Source organism: Neopsephotus bourkii, unplaced genomic scaffold (assembly GCF_033783945.1).
Source record: "Neopsephotus bourkii isolate Nb327-2 ecotype Australia unplaced genomic scaffold, CSIRO-AGI_Nbou_v1 NB_730, whole genome shotgun sequence".
NCBI classification, from domain to species: domain Eukaryota; kingdom Metazoa; phylum Chordata; class Aves; order Psittaciformes; family Psittacidae; genus Neopsephotus; species Neopsephotus bourkii.
The window spans coordinates 333,272-360,592 of NW_026901228.1; the positions used below are offsets into that span (position 1 = coordinate 333,272).

Genomic DNA, 27,321 nt, shown 5'->3' on the forward strand with positions numbered 1-27,321 from the left:
CAGCAGGCCCGGGGAGGACACGTCAGCTCCCGGCTGACTGGAAAAGGAGTGTGTTTATTACTTATACACTTGCGGGTGCTGGGCACAACTGGCTTCATGGTGCCAAGCTGTGACACCACTCGCGTCCCTGTACTCCGGGCGCACGGCGATTCAGCCGGTAGAGCACCTCGTTTAACCTCTCGGGCTGTCCTTGACGGAGCCGGAGAGTTTCTGGGACCAACCCACTCCCCAGCTTCACATCTCCCTGAGGTAAACACCCCAGCAAGCGGCTCTTGGGCAGCGCCCGGGAGGGCAGCCTGGATATCCCCACCTCACGGAGGGCAGCGGAAAGGCAGTCACACAATACTCCTCTGCCGCGGCGTAAAAAGGACTGTGGCCATCCGCTCAGGGGTGGGACGGCTCGCTCCGCCTTTCGCCGCCTTCCCGTGAGCTTTTGCGCCCAGGCCGGGGGGTTCTGACAGTGGCAGAAGATGGCGGCGGACAGTGAAGTGAGTGTTTTCCCCATCTCTTTCCCTGTATGTTTCGTAGTGGCAGTCTCCCTGCTCATTGCTTCTCTCCGCCTTTTTCCCCGCAGCCCGAGTCAGAGGTGTTTGAGATCACGGACTTCACCACCGCCTCCGAATGGGAGAGGTAGGTGCTGCCTGCCGCTGGTTCCGCTCTCGTCACGGCCAGGGGATAGGGGGTCTCTGCCGTGTCTGCCCCGGCCGCTCCTGCCGAGGGTACCAGTCCCCTGTGCCGCGGGAGGCCGCGCCGGCCGATGCCCGTGGCACCCGGAGCCTCGTCACGGCCGTTCCGGCTTGTCTCTGCGGCCGAGGCTGTCACTGATGAGTTGGTTAAGAGGATCTAGCCAAGCTGTTGGTGAACTTAAGACAAAGCTCTGTCTTGCTGTCTGTTTGCAAGGGATTAGAATAAACATCTAGAAGGCTTAGGTGGTTTTTAAGTATTTTCCTATTATTAAAATAGTCATCTTACAGCTGAAGTCTTTGAAAGTTAACAGCATACAAGAAAATTAAAGGTGAAGAGTGCTCTTACAGTCTTAACGTTATTTTTTTAAGAGGCTTTTTCAAGCGATGATGTCTTTGACAAAAGGAGGTAGAGATTCTAAGCACTCTGTTTTAAATCAGAATTTAGTTTACAATTCTGTCTTAAATGCATTTTTTCAGTTAATGGAGAAACAGGAGTGTGTATGAAAAGTAATATGCTGCAATGCCAGGAAAAAAAAAAATCCAACCCCCCCCCAAAAAAGTGAGATTCTATAACCACTTTAAGTATGCTTGTAGCAGTTGCTAGAAGTGACTGTCATTTGAAATGTAAACACAGGAGGGCCATTTTATTTGTACAAGGAAGCAATTGTTCTGTTTTTATTCTGATAGTTTGTTTTTTTTTTAATTGCCTTTTCTTTAGGTTTTTGGTTGGGGTGTTTTGTTTGGTTTTGTTTTGGGGTTTTTTTTTGTTTTCTTTTAAGGAATTCCACAGTAGGACAACATATAGCCTGCTTTTTAGGTAGCTGAATTATGATACAAGTTTACTGTTCAGCAAATGTTAATGCCTTTCCCTCCTCCCTAATAGATTTATTTCAAAAATAGAAGAAGTATTGAATGACTGGAAACTTATTGGAATTTCTTCAGGCAAACCTCTAGAAAAGGTCAGTTACTGCTTCTGAATTTTCTTTGGAATTTGAATTACTAATTAGTAATACATGTCTGTTACATGTGTTGCTGTTTTCTTAGGTGTGGCAAATAATGATTTGTACTGGGGAATTTCACTTGTAAAAATGGCAATTTCACAGATGCTTGTAAAGTTATTGGTGGGCTGTCTGCCAAACAGGCTATTTCCCTGATAAACCTGGATCTTCATATAGGGCCTAGTGATTTCCCCCCCTTCACTCCCCCTTGTTTTGAATCTGGAAGTGTGGTTGAAACCGTTCTAAATTCTGAAGGAATTCTTTTGCCCTGTCATGTGCCTTTGTCACACCTCACATACATACAGTTGAGATTTGCGTAGTCCTACTTGTGACTCAGTATGTTTTACAAATCCGAGTGGCTATTTCTCAAAGTCTAATTAGAGCCTTTGTAGTACATTCTCAGTCCTGGAAAATGGAGAGGAAATTGCTGTGCTCTTCTGCATACTAGTGCAAATATATTCAGCTGTTCTGGACTGGATGTCTACTGTGTTTCCAGAGGAATTTTAGTTTTTAATTTTAGTCAGGGTACAGAGAATTCATGTGTTATCTAATAACTGTCAGTGTATTCCAGTGTGTCTTCTTTCCTAGACCAGGCTCCTCTTCTTAATTCCTAGTGAGAAGGCACACTTTACAGATTAAAGGGTTGTCCAAGTTGGTTTGTTTAAGTAGCAGCATACAATTCTGTATAATGATGTTCTCTTCTTTTTTTTCACCTAGAAACTTGTCTATGCTGACACACAGAAGTTTTGCAGATCATAGAAAAAAAAAATAATCAGTAAAAGCATACTAAAAAATAAGTATCAAAGTAGCATTTGCGTGGAATGGTATAGTTATAGATAGAATCCCAGGGGGGAAACTCCTGTCTCTGGGTAAAGTTGAGTGTGTGTGTGCATAAGATGCAGATTTGTGTATGAGAGGATTTATCTGCCACTTTGTTGCCATCTAGTTCTGAAGACTTCTTTGGGAATATATACTCCTTGAAATGAACGTGATTATTGGCAGCATGGGTTTTAGCATTCAGCTGCCTTCATAATGAAGTGCTTTGAGAATTTTTTCTTTTTAAATTAAATCATGCTTAGCTATTTAGTAATAAATACTTAACTGCAGAAAAAGTTGTATAAATATTGTAGATCATGTAGGTAATATACTTTTTAAGGCTTATGAATGTTAGCCTAAATTTATGTGATCAAATAATAGCTTTTTTTCATGTATGCAGGGTGTATACACCACAGGAGCATGGGAAGAAAAATCAGATGAAATTTCATTCGCAGACTTCAAATTCTCAATTACCCATCATTATCTTGTACAAGAACCCAGTGACAAAGATGGGAAGGAAGAACTGGTGGAAGGTAGGTGATAGTTCTCTTACATACCTGTAAAGATGTTTCGGAATGTGGAATTCACAGTGTGGTGATTTGCTTCTATGTGAAATTTTCTGGGATCTGATGGGTGTGATCTGATGTTTTGCTACTAGTATGCTTTGTATTAAAAAACCTGCTAATATAATTTTAAGTCAGCTGAATGGATGCTGATGTTTTCTTGTGTATCAATTTCTTTTACAGATGCCCTTCCTCTGCCTATGCAGGACTTGCTGTGCATGAACAATGACTTTCCTCCTAGAGCTCACTGTCTAGTAAGATGGTATGTATGCTGCCTCTTATCTTTAATAGAAATAGGCATAGCAATGGAAAAATCTTTTTTGCTGACACAATCACTTGCAAGTTTTTTCCATCAAAAGTTAAAGCTGAAGTAAAATGATTCTTTGTACTAGACACAGGAAAGGAGTGTGAAAAATGCCCACCATAGTGGGCCTATTTTAATTTTTTTTTATGTCCCCCCAAAGTGTTGTGGGTTCTTTTTGTGTTTTTTTTTTTTTTTTTTCCCAAATTTCACACACTAACCAAGCTCTTCTATTTGTAATATTTAGATGTATTCTTAAAAGGGAAGGGTGCAGTACTTAAAGAAACAACCACCACCACATTCTTAGTAATGAAAATCTTTGGCGCATTATAGCATTGTTCTAGAGAGATTATTTTTGTGTATACATAGTTAAAGTTGTTATTACCATAAACTAAAAAAATCCACAGGACTGATAGACCTGGAGGTCATCACATTATTTTGAGTACAGTGTTTGAATGCTGTTGAGCTCTGTTACTTTGTGATTTGAGAATCTGCAGCATTCCACACCTGCTTAGTTCTTGTCCTCTCTGAAACAGGTACGCGCATCAAAAGAACAGATTCCGCAGTATGTTGGTGATAATTAGGTTACTTGGGTTAAAATATTTCTAAAAAAATCTGTTCCAGCTGGATTGCTAAAACCCAGGACTGTGTGTTTTTTCTTTCTCTTAAGGTATGGTTTACGTGAGTTTGTGGTTATTGCTCCAGCTGCAAATAACGATGCAGTTCTCAGTGAATCCAAATGTAACCTTTTGCTGAGCTCCGTTTCCATTGCATTGGGGAACACTGGCTGGTAGGTGAAAGCATAAACCTTCTTACATGTCTGGGTAAAACTCTAGCATACTACTGTTGTGAGGAACAAGTATTAAGTTGTTAGGAAAAGACATTCAGAGTTTGTTGTATTGGCACCATAATGTTGTTACAGAAGTTTTTTAAAGTTTCCCTGGGAAATGTTTGGAAGAGGATTTCTTTCCTGTGTAGAAACAGTAACTTTCTGATCTCCCTCAAAAAGTATTTAGACTGAAAATTAGATAACTGAAGTTCTGCATAGGGCTGTGCTTATGATAATTTGTTAGGCATTCCATTTAATGCTGAACTTAATAGTATTTTAATTTGATTCCTATTAAGCGTTTTAAACTGTGTTCTACTAAGAGAAAATATATTCTAAAGAATATGGAATTATGTTAAAATATTTACCTGGTTTTAGAGACTACAAGACAGTATGATGTTTTAAATAACCTGTGATGTTAATGTTTTGTAGTCAGGTACCACTATTTGTGCAAATACATCATAAATGGCGGAGAATGTATGTTGGAGAATGTCAGGGTCCGGGAGTTCGAACTGACTTTGAAATGGTTCATCTTCGCAAAGTGCCAAACCAGTATACTCATTTATCAGGATTACTGGATATTTTCAAATCCAAGATTGTAAGTTTGCTTGAATGTATGTAATTGATACAAAGAATAATTATTACCTGGTTGCTTGTAGGTTTACTTCTGTCTTGGGATTTTATTTTTGTAAGGATGATACTTCCACTGCTGATACCAACAAAGCCTTTTTCCAGATATCACCAGTATCTAGTGATAAAAAGTGAAAATTGGTATGGGTTTAGTTTCTCAGTGTTGCCACCTTCATTCATTTTTGTTTTTCACTGGCATGTGAAAAAATGTGTCCGTTTTAGTCTCCTTGTAACAAAGCTTTCTTTCCTGCCCAAACTATTTTGCTGTATAAAAGAAGGGAGGCTAGGAGTGGGGTTTTTTTTCCTATTTTGATACTTTGTAGCTGCCCAAGCTAAGTTAAGAGTGCATAACAACGTGCTAAAATGCGAGGAGTCTGAGTGGACTGCTTATTTATGGAGTATTAGGGCTGACTGCGATGCTTCACAACTATTATAGGTAGTCAGCAGTCTCATCAAAAGGCTGAGGAAAAGAAATCCGTAATGAAAATCTAATGTTTTCTGGGTCAGTTACTTTGGAATTACCAGTGAAATGGAGCATATGAATGACTCGTGTGTTTTACCTGTAGGTGTTGTGTTGAGCAATAACTTTACTAGTAATACTTGGGATACTGCAATTCTGATAAAATTAGCTCTAAAACAAACTATCATAACTAATTTGTGTTAAGGCCTGTAGTGTTTGAGATGATGTACTCCTTACACTGATTTTTTTCATTCCTATTTTCAAGGGATGCCCTTTAACACCACTGCCTCCTGTTAGCATGGCTATTCGGCTTACATATGTGCTTCAAGACTGGCAGCAGTATTTCTGGCCACAGCAGCCACCAGGTAGGAGATTTGTGTCCTCAGAATAACTGAAGTTAAACAACCAGTGCTAAAGAAGATGCTTGTGTATCTTTCCAGAAGATTAAAACATTTTCTGCATTACTAGGAAAGGCTGCAGTTACAACTGAGTACCACCCTACTCCCTAAGATATTTAAAACTGCTCTGAAATCATGTCTGGCTTATGATTGTAACAGGTGTTTTGGTTAGGGCTGTGCCTAGAAATATGCTTCTTTATTAGTATTTAGAGATACAGTGGTACTTCTAAAATGGTAGTATCTATTTGGAGAGAAAGGGGTGACTGCCTGTGGATCTGTAAAGAATTGTGCCCTGAATTCCTTAGGGAAACATTTGAATTCGTGTTCTAGTAGGTATTAATGGGTCACAGGACTATTTTTCAATTATTTCCATAAAGTAAACGATTCTAATACTTAATTATGTAAGGGTATTAACAATGGGAAAAGGTGTAGTTCTGAATAGGAAATACATATACCAGGTTTGATAAGTTTATGCCATACTGGTGCTATTTAGAAAAAAGGGTGAGTTAGCTCACATAGTACTCTTACAGTGAACTATCATATGCTTGCTTGGTGGTAACATTTTCTTCCTCAGATATCAAGGATTTGTTTTTAACAGACTTCTATATAGATAGCGTCAGAAAATACAGATAGCATCAGAAAATAAATTATAATCTTCCTAGCTCGTAGGTAAACAAATCTACAATTGCTACATGCAGTTGTGGTTTTATGTTTGCTGTGAAGAACTAGACCCATACTTTATTATCGTCACTCAATTAGCTCTTCTCAAGTGCAATCAAATAATTTAAATGTATTTTATCTTTTCTGAAGAAGAAATTATGTAATTAAGTTAGCCAAATACTTTATCTGTTCTAATACCTCAACTTATTTTATATATAAACAGTTTGCCAGAGGCATTTACAATCAAGGACCAGATGCTGTAATAACATTATTATAATGACATTGCGATGCATTATTACCCATTTAAATTTTTTGTTCAGTGAAGGCTGTCTGTTTTTAGATTATGTATTTGAAGGATATAACATGGGAAGTTGCTGAGGATGCTGGGAGGCATCTTTAAGTATCTGAGATTACAAAGAATCTTCCAGATCATTGGGTTAAGTCCTTTCATAAAATTGTCAGCCTTCTTTTAAAAGGAGTTGCTCTTTCACTCTTGCAGAGTTGCTCATGTGGAGTCCTCCTTTTCTGCTTGGAACTGATTTTTCTGCCTAAATATTTTTATGGCAAATTCATGTCTGTTCTTGTACCAACACTTACTCTTTAATGCTGCCTTTATAGACATCATTGCCTGTATGAAGGGAAAACCCTTCCCTCAACACAGATACAAGAATTTTATCTGTCTTTTTGAGTGTTCTGTTACATTATTACTTCTGGAAACAATTACTTTGTATGCTAGGATTGTGTTTTCATAGCTTTGTCGCCTTAGCTGCTTAGCTGTACTCTGGGCATCCTACATACTACTGTCTTTTTACTGCAAAATTAGGATGATAATGCTGCTTAAAATATTCCATAAATTCTGTATATATTGATCTGTCTTCAGATATAGATGCTCTGGTTGGGGGAGAAGTTGGAGGCTTGGAGTTTGGGAAGTTACCACTTGGTGCCTGTGAGGATCCTATTAGGTAAGATACGGGTTCAGAAAACTGAACTTCCTTAATGGATGACTTAGAGGTATGTTATTTCATTTTTATCTTATACACTTAGTATGTCCTAGCAGATATTTAATTATTCAAGTACTTAAGAAACATCTGTATAGAATAGTGGTCTAATAGCAAATAAGACCTTTTGCAAAATTGTCTAATATTCAGCATTCCTGTTGGTGATAAATTTTTCACCATAAACTCAATTTATCTCTGGAACTGTTACACTGAAATATACCTTAACTGGAGATAAAATTGTGTGCCTTCATTCAAGGGTTGAACCCACTCTTTTATTTTGATGTCTGTAGAAGACTTAAATCGACAGACCCTGTGAACTGAGTCATTACAATCTCACCATGTCGTTTTCTTAACACCCCCATCACGGCTCAGCAAATCTAAAAATAATGTATTAGACAGTGTGTAATGCTGTAGGCGACTCATGAACATTGTTTTTTCCTCTATACCTGGATACCTAGAACACAATGCACAATCTCTCCTTTTGTAGAGGAGTTGTATGTAGTCCTGTATGCCAGGTACTAATAAAGTTTAGTGCGATCCTGGGTGGCATACTGTAGAATAACCAACAGGATGCATGCAGTGAGAAAACAAATTTCTGGGTGATGCTGCAAAATACATAAAGAAACTTAAATACAAATTATCACAAATACCTGTCATGATCTTAACATTTTAAAGATTTAAATCTTGTTTTATTTCAGTGAGCTTCATTTAGCTACAACATGGCCTCACCTAACGGAAGGTATAATTGTTGAAAATGATGTTTATTCGTAAGTATTTTATCTGAATTGCAGATACCTAGAATGGTACTTTATTTGTTAACTACTCCATTTTAGTGATGTCTAAAGCATTGTGCATGGCTTTGTGTGTGAAAGAGAACACATTTTGAGGTATGCTAGGGTCTGTTGATAGAACATTTCATTTGGGGGAACATTTCTGTGTGAGAAAATATTGTAATATCAACAGAACGTACACTTAATTTTTTTAAGGCATATTTTAATACTAGACATAAAAGTTTTGTGTATTGCATCTTTCTCAGTAAAGATGATAGTCTGACACGGAAAGCAAAAAAAAATTAACTATTTGACTTTCATCTCCCAAAAACTATCATCAAGATTTTCTGCTACGTCTCCTAAAGAGGAAGGGCTTGTATTAGTGTATACTGATACTTAAGAAATGGGGAGAGGGAAGTGGTTTATGTTTTCATTAACGCAGAAATTAGTTTTTAACATCAGTACATTTTCCAAAAAGACAACTTAATTGTAACTGAATTGTTCTTCTGTGTTTCTTAATCATATTATGGGTGTGCATGAGAACAGGGACTCTTGCTTGCATTTTAGTGTTTGTCATGTTCTCCTAGGTAATGTAGTATATATTAATGGCTTCCGTGGGCTAACTGGCAATGACATTATGTTTACTGAGAACTTGATACTCATCTGTTGCTTACTTGTGGGGACAGCATGACACTTGTGAAGGTTGGTTGGTGGTTTGGGGTTTTTTTGTTGTTCTTTATTTATTATTTTTTTCCTTCAAAGTGACCTGGATCCTATTCAAGCACCCCAGTGGTCTGTGAGAGTCAGAAAAGCAGATAACCCTCAGTGTCTGTTGGGTAAGACATCAGCACTCTCCATCTTCTCTTATAGCTTTTAAGCTATTCAGTTGTGAATTTAGGACTGAATTGTTGATTCATAGAATCATAGAATAGTTAGGGTTGGAAAGGACCTTAAGATCATCAAGTTCTTGCCCCCCTGCCATGGGCAGGGACACCTCGCTCTAAACCATATCACCCAAGGCCACACCCAACCTGGTCTTGAACACTGCCAGGGATGGAGCATTCACAACCTCCCTGGGCAACCTATTCCAGTGCCTCACCACACTCACAGGAAATAATTTCCTCCTTATATCCAATCTGAACTTCCCCTGTTTAAGTTTTAACCCATTACCCCCTGTCCTATCACTACAGTCCCTAATGAAGAGTCCATCCCCAGCATCCCTATAGGCCCCCTTCAGATACTGGAAGGCTGCTATGAGGTCTCCACGCAGCCTTCTCTTCTCTGGGCTGAACAGCCCCAACTTTCTCAGCCTGTCTTCTTATGGGAGGTGCTGCAGTCCCCTGATCATTCTCGTGGCCCTCCTCTGGACTTGTTCCAACAGTTCCATGTCCTTTTTATGTTGAGGACACCAGAACTGCACACAATACTCCAAGTGAGGTCCCACGAGAGCAGAGTAGAGGGGCAGGATCACCTCCTTCGACCTGCTGGTCACGCTCCTTTTGATGCAGCCCAGGATACGGTTGGCTTTCTGGGCTGCAAGCGCACACTGCTGGCTCATGTTCATTTTCTCATCGACCAGCACCCCCAAGTCCTTCTCCGCAGGGCTGCTCTGAATCTCTTCTCTGCCCAGCCTGTAGCTGTGCCTGGGATTGCTCCGACCCAGGTGTAGGACCTTGCACTTGGCATGGTTAAACTTCATAAGGTTGGCATCAGCCCACCTCACAAGTGTGTCAAGGTCCCTCTGGATGGCATTCCTTCCCTCCAGCGTATCAACTGAACCACACAGCTTGGTGTCATCGGCAAACTTGCTGAGGGCACACCACTGCCCATGTCAGCGACAAAGATGTTGAATAAGACCAGTCCCAACACCGATCCCTGAGGGACACCACTCGTTACTCATCTCCAGCCAGACATTGAGCCATTGACCACAGCTCTTTGTGTGCGGCCATCCTGCCAGTTCTTTATCCACCGAGTGGGCCATTCATCAAATTGATGTCTCTCCAATTTAGAGACAAGGATGTCGTGTGGGACAGTGTCGAACGCTTTGCACAAATCCAGGTAGATGACATCAGCTGCTCTACCGCTGTCCATCAGTTCTGTAGCCCCATCATAGAAGGCCACCAAATTGGTCAGGCAGGATTTCCCCTTAGTGAAGCCATGCTGGCTGTCAGCAAGCACCTTGTTGATTTTCATGTGCCTTAGCATGCCTTCCAGGAGAATCTGCTCCAAGATGTTGCCAGGCACAGAGGTGAGACTGACTGCTCTGTAATTCCCCAGGTCATTCATTTTCCTCTTATTGAAAATGGGGGTTATATTTCCCTTTTTGCAGTTGTCGGGAACTTCACCTGACAGCCATGATTTCTCAAATATGATGGCCAGTGGCTTAGCAACTTCATTTTCCAGCTCCTTCAGGACCCGCGGATGGATTTCATCAGGTCCCATGGACTTGTGCATGTTCAGATTTTTAAGATGGTCTCAAACCAATTCCTCTCCTACAGTGGGCCCAAGGTCTTCATTCTCACAGTCCCTGCGTCTGCCTTCCAAGACTTGGGTGGTGCAGTCAGAGCCTTTGCCAGAGAAGACCGAGGTAAAGAAGTCATTCAGAACCTCAGCCTTCTCCAAATCCATTGTAGCTAGTTCTCCCAAGAGCTTCCTGAGGGGGCCTGCGTTCTCCCTAGTCTGTTTTTTATTTGCTATGTACCTGTAGAATCCCTTCCTGTTATCTTTAATATCCCTAGCCAAGTTTAATTCTAACTGGGCCTTAGCTTTCCTAGCCTGGTCCCTAGCTTCCCGGACAACATCCCTGTACTCTTCCCAGGCTGCCTGTCCTTGCTTCCACTTTATATAAGACTGTTTTTCATTTGAGTTTTCCTCAGGAGCTCATTATCCATCCAAGGAGGTCTCCTGGCCATCCTGCTGCACTTCCTTCTAGTTGGGATGCAACACTCCTGCGCTTGTAGCAGGTGATTCTTGAAGACCAACCAAGAGTCTTGGGCCCCCATGCCTTCTAGGGCTATATCCCATGGAACCTTACTAAGCAGGTTCCTGAAGAGGCCAAAGTCTGCTCTCTTGAAGCCTAGGGCAGTGAGCTTGCTGCGCGCTCTTCTCACTGTCCTGAGGATCTCAAGTTCAACCATATCGTGATCGCTGCATCCAAGGCTGCCCTGCAGTGCCACATTTCCAACCAGCCCTTCCCTGTTGGTGAGCACGAGGTCAAGCATGGCACCTCTCCTTGTCGGTTCCTCTATTACTTGCAGAAGGAAGTTGTCTTCCACACAATTGAGGAACCTCCTGGATTGCTTGTGCTGGGCCGTAACGTCATTCCAACAGATGTCAGGGTGGTTGAAGTCTCCCTTGAGAATGAGGGCTTACCTAATGACTTCTGCTTCCTCACTTCCCTTACTTCTTTGAGTGGACAGTATTTTGGTCTTCTTTTTCAAGAAGATGAGCTTTGCAAAGAAGTTAAGTTTCTGTTTTAAGTTATTCTGCATCTGTGTACTGTAAACATCATTGCTGTTTTTACTTCACCAGATTCCAGAGAGTAAGCACTGACTGTGTGTTCTGTGAAAATTAGGTTTCCTAGTATCTTTACATTTCATGAAGTGCCTTCTGCATATATCCATTTCCTTAGTTGAATTGATCTGACAGGCCGGATTGGTACACTGGAGAGCTGTGCAGACAAACAGTATGCTGCAGAAACTTCATCTTGCTTTGGGTGAAGTGGATTAAACTGCCTGCAGAGCTGTGCTCTGGAGAGGTGGCTGGTAGCTGGTTAGGTGTGCATTTTCCTAAGCTTTAATCAGGGGGTTCAGAATAAATTGCTGTGTTCTTTTAGATGAAAAGATAAAATTTAGTGTCTCTCAGGAATCACTTTGAGAGTGAGCATATTGTTCAGTGAGATTTTTAATAGGCTATCTGCTGAGAAACCAAGTGTTTTGTTGTTTTTTTTAATAGGTGACTTTCTCACTGAATTCTTCAAGCTTTGCCGTCGGAAGGAGTCAACTGATGAGATACTCGGGAGGTCTGCATTTGAAGAGGAAGGAAAAGGTAAAACAAAAATCTTGTTGATTTGTGTTATTTGGTTTTAATTGTTTCATGTTGTTTTATGTTCCCTGTCCCCTTCTGACTTGAGATTGATCAGCATTTTCTGTAATTCCTAGGAATTCTCTGGTCAGTGCTACGTGGTATAAGGTCTCATGAAATCTAGGCAAGCTTAGCTCCTGAAGTCCCAGAGGACTTTTGCCTCTGTTACAGTTGTTGTGGTGTTTTGTTTTTTTTATTTCCCTGACTGGAAAACTAGAGTTTGAAATTTGGCTAGTGTGTATTTTTGTATTTTTTTAACTGTTTTTCTGCTTTTTGAAGTATAGCATGTTGCATGTTTTAACAGTTTAAAAAGTTTTTAATCTGTTTGAAAGGCTTTGCTTACATACTCTCTATTTTAAGGAATTTTAAGGGGGGGAGCCCAAACAAACCAGAATTATCTGACCAGCAGTTCAGACTTTATACCAAGTGTCGATACTGACATCCTTTTGATGTTTGTGTCCCATTCTTTTGCTTTTCTTGCTGTATATAGTGAACATTCCCTTCCTGCCTGCCTTGTTGCCTTTTCTTCCCTCCAAATAAGGCCTGTATAAATGTATTTTCTTTGATTATACTTGGTCTTAGTTTTGAAGTAGCTCACTAGTTACCTTAAAAAGGTATTATGATGAGTAGGGTATCTGTTATTTCCAGTACTTGACATACAGCCTCTTTATCCCTCTTTACCTCTTAATTCTCTTGAAACGTTTGCCAAGATGAAGTGATTCAGGCTGCCAGTAACTATTAATTTGAATTTGTCTGCCCTCTTTTAAAAAGTGGTTATTTTATTGTAAGAGAGATTCTAAAGTTTACCAGCAGCAACTGGAAAAAAATGTTTTGACTACTTTACCTGAGGACTTTAAAACAGAATTATGCTTATACCATGTAAGGTCATCCATATGTTGTGATTAATACTGGATTTATTTAAGGCTTATCTGAAGCTTTACCATACGCTTGAGCAATCTTTGTTACCTACGATGAATTCATTGGTATCGTGTATAAACAAAGTTTAAACACTGTTTCTTCAGCAGGGTTTTGCTGATACTCTGCTAGTAATTGTCTGCAAGTATGCAGCACTATTACCGTAGGTGGCAGGCGCAGTACAACCAACTAAGTCTAGACTTCATTCAATAAATTAAATCAAGGGCAGTCTGTGTCTTCTTTATGACTTCATTCTGCTTTGTGGGTAGGAGTAGTGAATATTGGATATGTAACCTGACAGCACAGACATGTAGCTCTGGTAACAGGGTGTTAACAATCAGTACATGATAAACAGGCTGAATATAGCAGGTGAATGTTTAAAGAGAGATGGTCTTGTAGTGTTATGTTTTGATTGGTTTTATTTTATTTTATAGAGGTTGCTGATATTACCCATGCTTTGTCGAAGCTCACAGAGCCAGCACCAGTGCCAATCCATAAATTATCAGTCACAAATATGGTTCACAGTGCAAAGAAAAAAATTCGCAAACACAGAGGTGTAGATGAATCACCTTTAAACAATGAAGTTCTGAACACTATTCTCCTGGTAAGTGAGCTGTCCATGCACATCCAGTTCATTTAAAACATGTATTTCATGCTTCCACTGATGCTTCTTTTATTTTTTTGTCCCTGCCCATGGAGGGGGGTTTGAACAAGCTGTTATGTAAGGTCCTTCCTAACCCCAAACCATTCTGTCATTGTATGGTTTCACTTACTATTTGTAGCAGAATTATGAAGTGTTTGTCCTTTCCATTATTTGAATTGCCTTTATCAGCTTCTTGAAACAGCCACGGTTGTTACAATTCTTTTCAATGTAAGTGGACAGGAAATGAACTCTGCTAACAGTTTTAATTAAAAGATTCCTGGTATGTAACCAGCAGTAGCTTTATGGAGAAAGTGGGAAAAGCAGGGGAAAAAAACTGATGGAAGTTTGGAATTTTTTTTTTTTTTGTTTATTCAAGTTCTTATTTCCTGATGCTGCTGACAAACTTGCAGATGGATTTGAAAGCAGAACCAGTACTTCAGCAGGAAACAATCCTCCTTCAGAGAGTGAAGATTATGTAAGTTTAATTGACTAGCACTCATGAGAATGAGAGCACAGTTTTGAGTGTGTTCATACAGACTGTGCTGTGGTTGCCCTGTCTTGTAATAGATAATTTTTGGGAAGAGGAATCTCTTGGTAGTAATTGTGGGGTTTTGTTTTTTGTTAGTTAGCCACTTGTATTGAGAAACAGGAAAGATCCTGTAACTTTGGAAAAAATGCCATTGTTCCTGTATTTTCTGCTTTATTTTTTACATAGAATCTCTTCAATCAGTTTAAATCTGCTCCTTCTGATAGTCTGACTTACAAGCTAGCTTTATGTCTTTGTATGATAAACTTCTACCATGGAGGAGTAAAAGGAGTAGCACATCTTTGGCAAGAATTTGTGTTAGAAATGCGCTACAGGTGGGAGAACAACTACCTTATTCCAGGGTAAGACTTTTTTTTGTGTGGCTGTTTTGTCCCAGAAAATATTCTTTCTTTCAAGAACAGAGTGAGTTCACTATGACTTACGAAGCATACCGTCTTGTTTTCCAAGTTGTAAATGTTATTCTCTATTTTTACTTCCCTACTCTTCCTTAAGACTAGAAAGGGTAGAGAGCAGGGAAAAGCACCTGTGTCTTCCTTTGAAAATTTCACAATGCTTGGGAAAGCTCAAGGTAAAGAGCTCATTCACTGTGTGAATGAGGGTGGAGAAAAAACCCCAGAGCTTATCCAAATGCTTGGCTTCCAGTTTGTATTATTTAAATACAAAGGAAGGAACTGATATGAACAGAAACACCTTAGCTTTGTGGTGGAGTTTCACCACTTTTCTAAGGGAGCTGTTCCAAGTTTCTGCTGGTGTGATAGCCTTTTCAGGCAGCTAATGCTGTCTTGAGAATTCCAGCCCTTCCAGGTTAGGTCTGCTGTAGTAGAGCTTGTTGCAGACTGAATGAAGGATTCTGTCAAGATAAGGCATCAGTGTAGAGCAGAAATACAACCGTTTTTAATGGGATGGACTGGCCATTTGTTGACTAGTTTGTACTTCTAGTGTACTACTACAGTAGTGTACTACTACACTAAGGGATAAAATAGAAGCTGAAATATATACAGATCACTCTACTGTATCACTGCAGATTTAAAAGCAAAGTCAAAGGTGCTTAATTTTTCTTTGAAAACTTTCAAATGACGAACTGACCAGGAATGCAGAGTGTCTGTTCCATGCCAGCATGAATGATCTCTGAGCTTCAGAAATGACCTCTAGAAAATAAATGTAGTTAATCTCTGGGTAGTTCAGTCACTAGCTTTTCTGCACAGAATACAGAAGAGCTGCACAGTTGAAATGGTGGGGGTGGGTTCAGTGTGGGTATTTGTCCGTCTTTTGTATTTCATGTGATTTAAGACCACATATGTATGAAAGATACAACTTTATAATTGATAATGGTTACACTTCTGCCTTTTGTTAGATTAGCTAATGGCCCTCCAGATCTGAGATGTTGTTTACTGCATCAGAAACTTCAGGTAAATATCCCAAATTTAAGCATGATTTTTCTTTTTCCTAAGGAAACTGTCAAATTCATAGCAATTTTAAGCTAAATATGTTGTTGCTGTGGATTTAATTATGCTTGTATTCTTGAGTCTGGATTTATTTTCTTGGGAAAATATTACAGCAACAAGTTCAATATAATTGTTATCTTTTAGAATTGTAAGAGATTTTTGGGAATTCAACAAGTTCTTCTGACATTGGTTTTTGATTTTTTTGTTTTTCCCCCCTTTAACTTGTTAGATGTTAAACTGTTGCATTGAAAGAAAGAAAGCAAGAGATGAGGGGAAAAGGGGGAGCATGTCTGATCGTTCACCTGGTGGTACTTCTGGTGATGGTGGAAAAGGAGCAGACCACTCTGGAGATAATCCCGATAAGGAAAAAGAAGTTGGCAAATCTTGGGAATCATGGAGTGACAGTGAAGAGGAGTTTTTTGAATGTCTAAGTGACACAGAAGATCTTAAAGGAAATGGGCAGGAAAATGGAAAGAAAGGAGGAGCAAAAGAAGGCAACAAAGAACCTGTAAACCTAAAACCAGAAGGTCGTCTGCATCCGCATGGGAAGCTGACACTGCTGCATCCAGGAGAGCCTCTCTACATTCCAATAACACAGGTTAGGTAGCAAGAGCTGAGCCAGATGTGCAGTGTGACTCTCATTCAGTATGGCTCATACCTGGGATTGTGAAATCGTATGTAGTTTACAGATTATAGCTTTCTGCTGTTAGAATTGCTAAGTATTTTTAGCCTAAGGTCTTGGTTTCCATATTTGAAACTTGATGAGGTTGTTAAATTGAAATCTCACATGTTCTTTTTTTTTTATGAGAGAATGGGTCTTTTTGTCAATTTTCACTCAAAACAATTCTTTTTAAAACATGACTTAAGCTGTCTTGCTTGCCTGAAATTTAGGTTTCTTTTCATTTCCAGCTCTCGAGGCATTTTCCATCATCTACTTGCTTTATTTCCTGTAAAGTAGGAACTGCTGTGGGCCTTCCACCCTGAAGATTTCTAGCTGACTAGAGTATTGGATCAGATTTGCTGCTACTTTATCAACTATCTAAAAGCTGTAGTCATCAGGTTTTGGTACCATTGTCTAGAGCAGGTTTATCATAAAGTAGAACTATTACCTGATACAGACTTTCTTGCAGAGTGACTAGAGATGAAATAGGAAGTGCTGGCATCAGAGGAAGTCATTTGGAGTCAGTGTGCATGGAGAATACAGTATTTGTCATTCACTTGGGAGAAATTGTTTGGTAGTCAGTGTTGGGTAAAAGCATGAGCACAGTGTAGGCAGGCAAAATAGTGTCAGTTAATTACATGCTGACAGTGGCAACAACAAAAAATCTACATAGCTTTAGGTGGATTTTTATCCATCTCAACAAAACAGCATCAGTCAAATGCTTCCTGCACCTGATCCAGATTTTGGCATTTTAACAGTATATTCTTGAAGTGTTACTTCATACTCCAGTTGTTTCTTTTTAGCTTCTCTTTTTGTTTAGTGTCATCCTCAAATGCACAGCTTTAGGATAAACAATTTAGGCATAGAAAGTTATGGTTATTTCCTTTGAGTACAAATAAAGTTGAAGGAACCTTTGGTGACAGGGAGCTTTCCAGTCTCTTTCCTTAATAAGGGGTAAGTCTCCAAGAGGCTATTTGTAAACTTTTTTCATGTTACAGGAGCCAGCGCCCATGACTGAAGATTTGCTGGAAGAACAGTCCGAGGTACTGGCAAAACTAGGGACATCAGCAGAAGGTGCTCATCTTCGGGCACGCATGCAGAGTGCCTGCTTGCTCTCAGATATGGAGTCTTTTAAGGTACTACTACTTAAAAATTGTGTGAGACTGCTTTCTTCTCATACTGTTGCTCATGTTGAACAGTTTGGAAGGTTTTTCTGACAAATGTTGTTTGGTTGGTTTTTATCCTCCATAAAACAGTTTCATAATAGTTTAAATTGAAACTAAAACCCTACCGATAGACTTTGACGTGTTCTAACAGTTTTATCTAGCTTGTTATGCTGTAATGTTCCATTAAATATGCAGAATGTCTGTGGGAAGGGAAAAACACCAACAAAACTTATGGCTGAAAGATTGGGAATTGGAAACTTGGGACAAACCCATGCCAAATGATGTCAGAAGAAAACTCTGCCTCAGAGTCCTGAATCAACATCACATGTACCTGCATCCCACTGCCTTACAGTTTTCCTTTAGTGTCTCTCTTACCTCTGTCTAGTTCTAAATGCACCTTTAATCAGACTTCAAAAGGTTAAAATGTAAAGGTGGTTAAATAAAAAAACATCTATTGACACATAATTCTGTATTTGGATTTGGGGAGGTGGACATAATTTTTATGTGTAGTTGAAGTTGTTTTGTTCAGTAAGAAGGGTAAGTTACTACTATGTAGAAGTTTTATACAGCTGTTCATCAAACTGGACTAGCTGTGGTTTTGGCAATTTTCTCCATTTCTTTTCTGAGCTCTGCAGAGGGAGCTAAGAGCATGCAACACTGCTGTCATCAAAGGATCTCAGAACTCTAAAAGAGATTGGAGGGTCTGTCATGAAATTATATATATATATAATATTGCTTATTATTGTAGTGTTACTCTGTAGTAAAAGGATACAGATGTACTGTAGAGTAAGAATATAACATGTCAGAATCAGTTTATTAACAGTGACATGTCAGATATATGTAGGAGTTTTATTTCTATGGTGCAAGTGATCTGAAAACTCAAAATAATATAGAACCATAATCAGAAGTGGAAGTGAGTTCTTGATAGGAACATGGAGCAGAAAACTTTTTCCTTTTGTGTTCTAGACCGATGGATTAATGTATTTGTGTCGACATTGCATCTACGAGAAATGAAGTTGGTTTTGATTGGGGGAGATGTATTTTTTTAAGTTCCTTTTTAAAGGAAGAGGGTGAATTTTGTTATTGGAGTGTTACAAGGTGGAATGTCAGTGCTGAAACCATATTCACGCAGCCCAGTATTCCTTTTAGGCTCAGGCTGTTTTTATCTAAGACTTTAATGTTACAAGCTTATACATTGAACCAATAGTGAAAATTCGTATTTATTGTACGTCAGGTACCAGACAGAAGCTTGCCTTAGGAGTATAATTTTGATATTGCCAGAAATAATTGATAAAGAAGGTTTCTTTGGTTTTGTTGATGGTGTGTGTTTTACCCCTTGCCGTCATCTTGATTTATGCTTTATTCCCTCACCCTCCCAGGTCTGGTGACTATAAGCCGAATTCCCAGAGTTTTTGCTTCTAGCCTATGCTCTGCCCACTGAACCCTGCTGCTTTCTATACAGGTTATCCTGGCTTTATGGGATTTTTCAGACACAAATTTTATCTCCTCCTCATTCCAGGCAGCTAATCCTGGCTGTTGTTTGGAGGATTTTGTGAGGTGGTACTCCCCTCGGGATTACATTGAAGAGGAAGTGGTTGATGAAAAGGGAAATATAGTAATTAAGGGCGAGCTGAGTGCCCGAATGAAGATTCCCAGCAACATGTGGGTGGAGGCCTGGGAAACAGCCAAACCAGTTCCAGCCCGGAGGCAGAAGAGACTCTTTGATGACACGAGAGAGGCAGAGAAGGTAAAAAATCTCCCTGGCTAGTGATAGTCTGACCTGTAATGATTATAACAGCCATTTTTTCTTCCTCTTGGAAGACTTAAACAGTAACAAGTTGTTGCACTATATTCTTGGAGTTATTAAACTGATTTGTACATGGCTTAGGGTTAGAAATTCTTAGAACATGGTTCAGAAATTCTTGGTGCTGTACAACAGTATGTTTGAAATATCTAAAATGGCGTATTCACAGTAATTCATTATTAGGTATTAGGTATTTGGTATTTCTTTGAATTATTAGTAAATAAACCACATTTTTATCTGCATGTATGTGATAGGAGGCAAAAGTGTTCCTAAAATACAGTTTAGTTTCATTCTAACCTTTTGGGACTATAATCAATCACAGAATTAATGTAAAACTGTATATTGAGTCCTGTCTTGCAATGGTGCTCCCTTCTTGTGAATTCTTTACTTCAGGTGCCCATTTTTTATAGTTAACCTTATCTTTGGGAAGTAGTTTTGATGGTTAATATATGAAATACGCTAATGTTCTAGGTGCTTCATTACCTTGCAGTTCAGAAACCAGCTGACCTTGCAAGGCATCTCCTGCCTTGCATCATCCATGCAGCTGTACTCAAGGTAAAGGAAGAAGGTAAATGATGTTTAATAAATTATCAAGATATTTTAGGGTGAACACTGGTACAATAATTACAACTTCTTTGTTTCTTTTCTTCCTAATAGAAGCACTGGAAGATATATCTTCAGTTAAGAAGATAATTAAGCAGATAATATCTCATTCCAGTAAAGTTCTACGATTTCCCAATCCAGAGGACAAGAAGTTGGAAGTAAGGCTTTTTTACAAGCTTGGGCTGAAAACCAAATAGGTATTAACACTGTTCCCAGGAGTGCTAAAAGAGCAGCTTTCTAATTTTTTGTTTTATGAAACTCTTGCAGGAAATCATTGCGCAGATCATGAGCGTGGAAGCAGTCATTGCCAGGGCCAGGTCTCTGAAAGCAAAATTTGGGGTAGAGAAATGTGAAAATGAGGAGGAGAAAGAAGATCTGCAAAGGTGACCGATTCCCCTTTTCTCCTATCCTCCAGAAGTACTGAGGAATGCTATTTAGTAACTCTAAACATTAGCTGTCCCTCTCCCTAGGCTACCTAGAGACGTTAGGTGTGCCTAAATGCTCCTCTAAGTAACCATCTCTTTGACAACATCCAGTACAGATTGTTTTAATGGAATTTGTTTTTATCCTGACAATCCTGGGGATTTCATTTATATTTTTTCATGTACGTGTAAGGTATATTTAATGAACTTTGTTACAGAAGAGGTAACATTAGAAGGACTAGAGATGTAGTCTTTTCCATAACTAACATGGAATTAAATACCCCCCCCCCCCAAGTTACATTTTCTCATAATATTTCTTAAGTGTTCTTACTGAAACACACTACTGCTGCTGGAGTTGCAGCGCAAGCAGCCCTGTAATTTTGTCTTTCCTGACTGACGTGGGAGGCTGCTTTGTTCAGCTTTGATTTGACCTACATTAACTGTGAAAGAAAGCAGCTTGTATTAGCATGAAAGAATGCAATAGGAGGGAACCAAGTGAAGGCTGAGGGAGATGTCTTCAGGGCAGAGGGAAATGAGTAAAGGGATGAAAAGGTGGCAATAGTGTTTGGGTGGGATGCTGAGCAGTAAACATCAGGGTTTTTTTTCCTTACACTTTTAGAGAAGAGAACTTCTGTAAGTGTCTACCAGTTCTTGCTGGGTACTGGGTGGAGAGCTCCTCAGAGGAAACAGCTCTGGGTTTACATGAGCAAACTAGATACAGCTGAGAATTAAACAGTCCTTTTTCCTTCTCAATAACTTGTACAATCAGATTTGTAAACTGTCTCCTGGAGCAGCCAGAAGTGTCAGTTGTGGGTGCAGGAAGAGGACCTGCTGGAAGCATTATTCACAAGCTGTTCGTGAATGCTCAGAGGGTAAGAGCAAGCTTGATTGTTTTGCTGACACCTCTAATTTCAGCAGTATGAGGCAACAACTTATCATACGATGCCAGTTTGTCTGCATATATGCATGTATTGTCATAAATGTGCTTGAGGGTTTTTTTGTGATATTCAGCATGATTTTGGCAATAATGGAACCTTACAGGATGGAAGAAGTGACCTGGAATGTCAGACACTTAAAGCCAGCTGGGTAGATGGAGGTACCATTAATGTTTACTTCAAATGGTGACATCAGTAATGTTATTATGGCACAGATTTCTGCTTTGCTCCAGTTACATGTTATAGGCAACATCACAGCAAGAACAATCAAGTGTGTCGACTGTCTCACATAGAAATGTAGAGAAACATGCCATAATACTCAGTATTTTAGGAGTAACTTTTTAACTAAGGCTTACACTTGGAATACTTGAGATTTCTTCTATGGAAACCAGGGTGCCTTGGAAGTTTCAGGCTCTTTTCACTCTGCCAGTGTCACACCTGTTTTCTGGAAACCCTTCCCCAGCTGACATTGGTATAAATATTCCTTTTTCTCTTAAGCAGTCTTTGTAAAAATTAGCTCTGAATTACTGATTTCAAAACTTCTTGGACTGCATTAGCTGCCAGTTTCTGTCAGAATTACACCTGCTCATAGCATCAGATTATCACTACGGTAGTAATAAAGGTAGCATAGTGTTGCAGACACCTTAGAGCCTGAAATCCCATATGGAAATCATTGCTGTAAAAAATGTCATTTCTTTAAACACTTTCAAGGTATGGATGCTTTTATAATCTGTGTTTTGCAACTCAGCTTAAAAAGGACCATTCTGAAAACAGACCATAGTTATTCTGAGAAATGACAATCAGAACGTTTGTTTTATCCCTCTAGTCTTTATGGAAAATGTGGTTGAACACCTCAACATGTCAGCCAGCCACACTTAGGCTTCCCTGTAGAGCCTGAGATTGGCCCCTCTGTATGCATGTGTATATGATTGCCTTTTTAATATTGAGACATTCTGGTTTTAAAGCTGAGTAAATGTTTCTGGCATTAATGCTTGATAATGTAAATTTCTAGGGTTTTATCTTGTTTGAAACATCAGTAACTAAGGCTAGGTTACACGAGGTGGTGGAGAAATGAAGAATTAAGAGCTGGTGGCTCTTAATTAAGCCTTCTTAGTGGGACAGGAGCAAACTTGGTACAAAACCCATCTCGTGTTTCACCTCCATGATTTATTTTAGAAGAGAGTTGTTTGGTAAACAGAAGTTGAATTATTTCCATGTTCATTATATTTGGAACCTGGACTGTTCTCTGAGTTGTGTAAAATTTGTTACATTATCAAATCTTCTCAGGAAAATTGTGATAGCAAGTGCATGTTCTTGGGAGTAGAGTGCATGATGTCTCTTAAACCTACAATCTCCTTCTAACCTCTTGTAAGTCACCTCTGACTTGCCTTTGTTTCTGTCTTTCATCACTGGTTCTTTTCTCATCCCTTTCCAAGCTGACTGAATCTTCTGATGAGGTAACCGACTTTGTCCCTCGTTTCCCACTCATCTTCCCTAGCTTCATAGAGTTGAACCTTTTGGTAGATAAAGTACAGCAGCCTGAGTTAGTCTGTACTATTGTTTACATATTAAGCATAAAAATAGTTGTGTGTTTCCAGAATGGTTTTTCCTCATTCACAGACTTTTAGAGCCTCTAAGGTAGTGAAGAGAGAGAAATCTATAAAAAACAAAAACCAACTGAAGTAATTTCTCCAAGTGAACAATAATGGTTTCTGATGCTGAAATACGTGGTGACGCCCTTTATATTCTTCTGTTGCCGTCACTGTATTTTGTTACTTGAACAGCCAGATGTTTTGGCAGGGAGGCAGTGACAGACGGGACCTGCGTGTTGCAGTTTGGATCCCAGAAACTACTGAACTTTTTGGACAGAGATGCAGAGAGGTTTGAAGAAGAACTGGGGTCATTGCATGAAGAAGTGTAGCACAGGGAGCATCTTCTCCATTGGTTTCCTGGAACTCTTCCTGCACAGGCCACAGAGCTGAGCAATACCAGGTCCTGCTGCTCCTGGGGAGCACAGAGGGGTTGCCAAGGTGCTAGGAGGGATGTCCAGTGGGCTCTGCCACACCTTGGTGCTGCTGCCAATCTGGAGTTGTGTGCCTGTTAGGGTATGGGAGCGTATACGTATGTACGTATAATTAGGGAATGTTTACTGGACTGGCATGGAGCATGCCATTCCTTCTTCCAATATTCAGCCTTCACTGTTGCTGCTTGCTGGCTGAGGCAGAGTGTCAATGGAGATTGGTGCAGTCTCACTTGGTCTGTAGTGTAATTTTGGCAAGCCTCTTTCTGGTCATGGAAAGCACCTATCCAAGTAGTACTTTGCGTTTGAAAAGGCAGGTGACTCTTTATCAAGACTGCAGTGGTGGCAGTTTTTAAAATGAGGCTGACTTGGCCTTGTGCAGCCACAGGGAGCTGAGGAGAGAGCCCTGATTATGAAGGGGTCATTTTGTCTGATCAAACCCCTTGCTTCATGATGCCAAAAAAACAGGAGCTTTGTCTGGGCTGAGCTTCATCATCCACACATGGAATTTCTTCCATTTGGCTGTGTGCTGTTTATTTCTTGACATCCCATTAGTGTCTTGCTCTGTTTACACCTAGCGCCTTCTGACGTGTTTACCATTTCTAACCTTCCTCTCTTCCCTCTTAAGAGACATTTTCTGAATCCTAATGTTGCAAGACAGCTTGCCCTGTAGTTACACCCCTGCTCTTACTTAAGGTTTCTGCAGTGCCTCCGCTTGACGAGGAGTTGAGGAGATCGGGTCCAGCAGAGGAGCGACGACCCAACACAGGGGGTGTTGCAGACTTCCCACCACCTACGGGCCGGGAGGTGATTCTGCGCACTACTGTCCCCCGCCCGGCCCCCTACTCCAAACCCCTGCCCCAGCGCATGTACAGTGTGCTGACCAAGGAGGACTTCCGACTTGCAGGTGCCTTTTCAGCAGATACAACGTTCTTCTGACGGCTTGGGCTGCGGTCATTTTGTGTGTCTTCACAAGCAGCACACGCTTAGTTTTCCTCTGGGGAAAAGGAATGTTGCAAATTGACTGGCTTGTGGTGAGGAGACAATACAGTCGTTGTTACGTACAGAGTGTCATATTCCCAAGAACAGAACTGGAGTTGACAGTCAAGGATGCCTGTAAGCAGCTCTTAAGTTGGAGATGTGAAATGGCTTCATGAGTAGTTCTGATCAGATCTTTGGGGATGAAAGCTTTGCAATTTCCTCTCTGTCCAAAGGGAGTCTATTATTTTATTTTGCATTAGCTTGTTTACTAAAGGACATGAATGGGCTGTATGCAAATACTGCATCTTAAAATTCATGCAGAATGTGCTGCTTTACAGTTCTTAATCAGACTTTATCAAGCAACAGTAGTAATCTACTTAAATTGATGTGCAAATACTAAGTAATTTGTATTTATTGCTAATCATAAGTATTGAGCCCAGAATTTTTTTTGGTTAATCACTAAGTTGCAAGTGCTTCTACAGTAGCCTTATTTTTATTTCAAGTATACAGTACCTTCTAGTTCATGCTAAACTCTCCTAGCAGCGCAGCAGTTGTCCAAAAAGATCTTCAGCACTTCTCCCAGAAGATTTGGGGCCATAAACCTGATATGGTGAGGTGGATCACTGGTGGGTTTGGGTACTTTATGCCCTTCCCTGCCTGTGAGGGGCGAAGCTGGACACAAAGGACGGGCATGGGGGTGTTTTACTGCAAGCAACTTGCTGGTATGTACAGAGTCCATTGGAATGCAGTACGTGTCTCTGATCTGATACGGTGAGACAATTATATGCCCTGCTGGAAAATAACCCCAGTGGATATCGTTCAAACACTACCATGTGTATGTGCCAATGTTGCTTCACAGTGATCTTCATGTGTTTTAATGAGAATTGGCAAAAGATCAGCATCACTTTACAAACTGAAATGTAAAACCAGCTACAGTATTGTTGATATTACTGAATAAATCCAAACTTAGTAGTGGCTCACAGACTTCTTTGTGTACTAGCAGTGATTTGTTCTAAATATTTTTTAAATGCCATCCCTGCATAACTTGACCTAGGAACAGCATTGTTTACGACTGTGACTACATTAAGTATAGACAGCTAAGTTCTACCTCGAGTAGTGAGGTTCCAGGTGTCACCCTAAAACTTCTTCTGAGGGGACAGGGGTGAGGTGCAAGAGTATTTCCCTCAGATTAAGCTGTATCACATAGAAAAAAAAATGTTAAGGATAAAGAAGAGTTAATTTTCTTCAGAGAAGATCTTGTCAAGAATTCGTTCTCCAGGGTGTGTTTACTTGAGGGAAATGCCTCTGATAAAATGATGAGAAAGACAAAGACCAATGTAGCTGTTGTTTAACTGCATAGTTTCCTTAAATTACTTATTAATTAGCTCAATGCAATCTTTAACTTATTCCCTGATGCTCCTTGTTTCCTCCTCTCCTGACTGTGCTGTCTTCATAAAACTTTACATTAAAGTATGCCATCTTGTAATGGCTGTAGAAACTTGAAATTCCTTCACACTTAGTTATCCACCAGGCTCTTTTTTCTTAGTCTTTTAAACTGTTGCAGAGGGCAGTTCCTTTAATCACACTCAGAGAACACAAAGATCACATAAGACCTTCTTTAGGCTGTGTCAAGGTGTCTTTGCTGAAAAAGGGCAGTTTCACCCTATAGAAAACAGTGCCCTCGCACCACTACCTTGTCTTAAATCTTTACCTGAAAAAAATGAATGTTTAAGAATTTTTCTTGTAAGAAAAGCTTTTCTTGTAAAAAACAACAACAAAAAAAAAACAACAACCAACTTTTTGGCTGACCCAGAAAGCTTTCCAGCTTATTTTAACCAGACGTACTTGAAATTGCAGGCATGTACTTTTAGTAAAGGATGTGTAGTATGTGGATGTGCTTTATGAACTTGCTACTGCCTTGCAGCACTTGAGGGCTGAGGGTAGAGACAGATAAAGCATAAAAAAACCTCACCAGTAAAAATAGAAAAGTATTTATTTTTGTTTGAAGTAAACATAAAACCCACCACCTAACCAGGTCAGAATATCCAGTGTCTCCACACTCCTCTTAAGGAGTGTAGCATTTTCCAGGAACTACCTTTGATGAGGCAATTGGTAATATTTACTGGTTTTGTCACGGCTAAGTTTTTAATACAAGCTGGTTTAAGTAAAACCAGGTTTCAGTAGATGTTGTTGAGTGTTTTTGACATGTGAACCAAGTAGAGAATTTAAACTAAGAGATCTGCTTGGTCCATAATGTCCCTGATACAACTGAACCCTGAAAGACCAATGGCAGTTTCAACTCAAATTCTTGTGGCTGTAACTACGCTGTAGTAAGAAAGCAGTAATGCTTCACAGTCGCACTAATGTTACACACAGGAATTTAGCTTTCAACTGCAGGGTCATAAAAATAAAACCATGATCAAGTATCTTGGACTGTCAAAAGGCCTTGGGTGAGCACATCCATGTTATAAATGATGTCTGGGGTTTAATTCTTCATTTTCTTCCCTCTACCAACAACATGATGGACTACAAGGGTTTTTTTGTTTTAAAACCGGTGCATGAAGAAAACTACATAACCGCCCTAGATGCAGAGTTATAATGTACCTGCAAGCAGTTTGCATTTTACATCTTCACAAAAAATTTTGTGATATCACAGCCATACTTCATCGCTAAAGAACGTCTCTTCATATGGCTTCTCTCCTTGGCCTGTTGTGCAGTTCTCTGCAAAGACAAGGGTAGGTCTGTTCAGTAAGAATCGCTGCTTGCCAGTGGCATGCCCAATGGAAAGCATTAGCCCACAGTTAAACTTCAGTCCAGTGCTGCACTAGACAACACAGTAAAATGGAAATGGTTATTAAGGTAACATTTTCCCAAATCCTGAGGAAACTTTCGTAACAGTTTAATACTGCCTTTCCCTCTCCACTGTATGGGATGGAGGGGCTGACAGCACTGGGGTTCAGCTGGGGCCAAAGGGAATGAAAAGGAGCCTA

General features: G+C 39.9%; 2 protein-coding genes across 8 annotated transcripts in view; one reads left to right on the forward strand and one right to left on the reverse strand.

The window, feature by feature from the left end:
* The first annotated feature begins 388 nt into the window (after window positions 1-388).
* Window positions 389-24,910, forward strand: RAB3GAP1 (RAB3 GTPase activating protein catalytic subunit 1). 3 transcript variants are annotated; one of them, XM_061354312.1, is made up of 25 exons: window positions 389-488; window positions 575-630; window positions 1,570-1,645; window positions 2,901-3,033; window positions 3,247-3,325; window positions 4,035-4,154; window positions 4,623-4,788; window positions 5,546-5,645; window positions 7,219-7,300; window positions 8,035-8,103; window positions 8,869-8,942; window positions 12,061-12,153; window positions 13,539-13,708; window positions 14,124-14,222; window positions 14,463-14,635; window positions 15,649-15,703; window positions 15,969-16,337; window positions 17,399-17,536; window positions 19,086-19,313; window positions 19,842-19,938; window positions 20,028-20,131; window positions 20,241-20,356; window positions 21,165-21,267; window positions 22,767-22,787; window positions 24,047-24,910. In XM_061354312.1, the coding sequence occupies exons 1-25, from the start codon at window positions 471-473 to the stop codon at window positions 24,287-24,289; spliced, it is 2,982 nt and encodes a 993-aa protein (XP_061210296.1). In that variant the 5' UTR covers window positions 389-470; the 3' UTR covers window positions 24,290-24,910. The 3 variants fall into 3 exon arrangements, 2 of the variants coding, with proteins under 2 accessions (XP_061210296.1, XP_061210298.1); XM_061354314.1 differs by lacking the exon at window positions 22,767-22,787; XR_009725566.1 differs by lacking the exons at window positions 21,165-21,267; window positions 22,767-22,787; window positions 24,047-24,910 and having other exon boundaries at window positions 19,842-19,925.
* Window positions 24,911-26,529: 1,619 nt separating this feature from the next.
* ZRANB3 (zinc finger RANBP2-type containing 3) overlaps window positions 26,530-27,321 on the reverse strand; it is a 50,569-nt gene continuing 49,777 nt past the window's right edge. For 4 of the 5 annotated variants that reach the window (XM_061354315.1, XM_061354316.1, XM_061354317.1 and 1 more), the window contains exon 21: window positions 26,536-27,052. In XM_061354315.1, the coding sequence (XP_061210299.1) occupies window positions 26,954-27,052 (99 nt within the window). In that variant the 3' untranslated portion in view covers window positions 26,536-26,953. Of the gene's footprint in view, window positions 27,053-27,321 lie in introns of all 5 variants that reach the window. The other variant, XM_061354319.1, reaches the window with a different exon arrangement.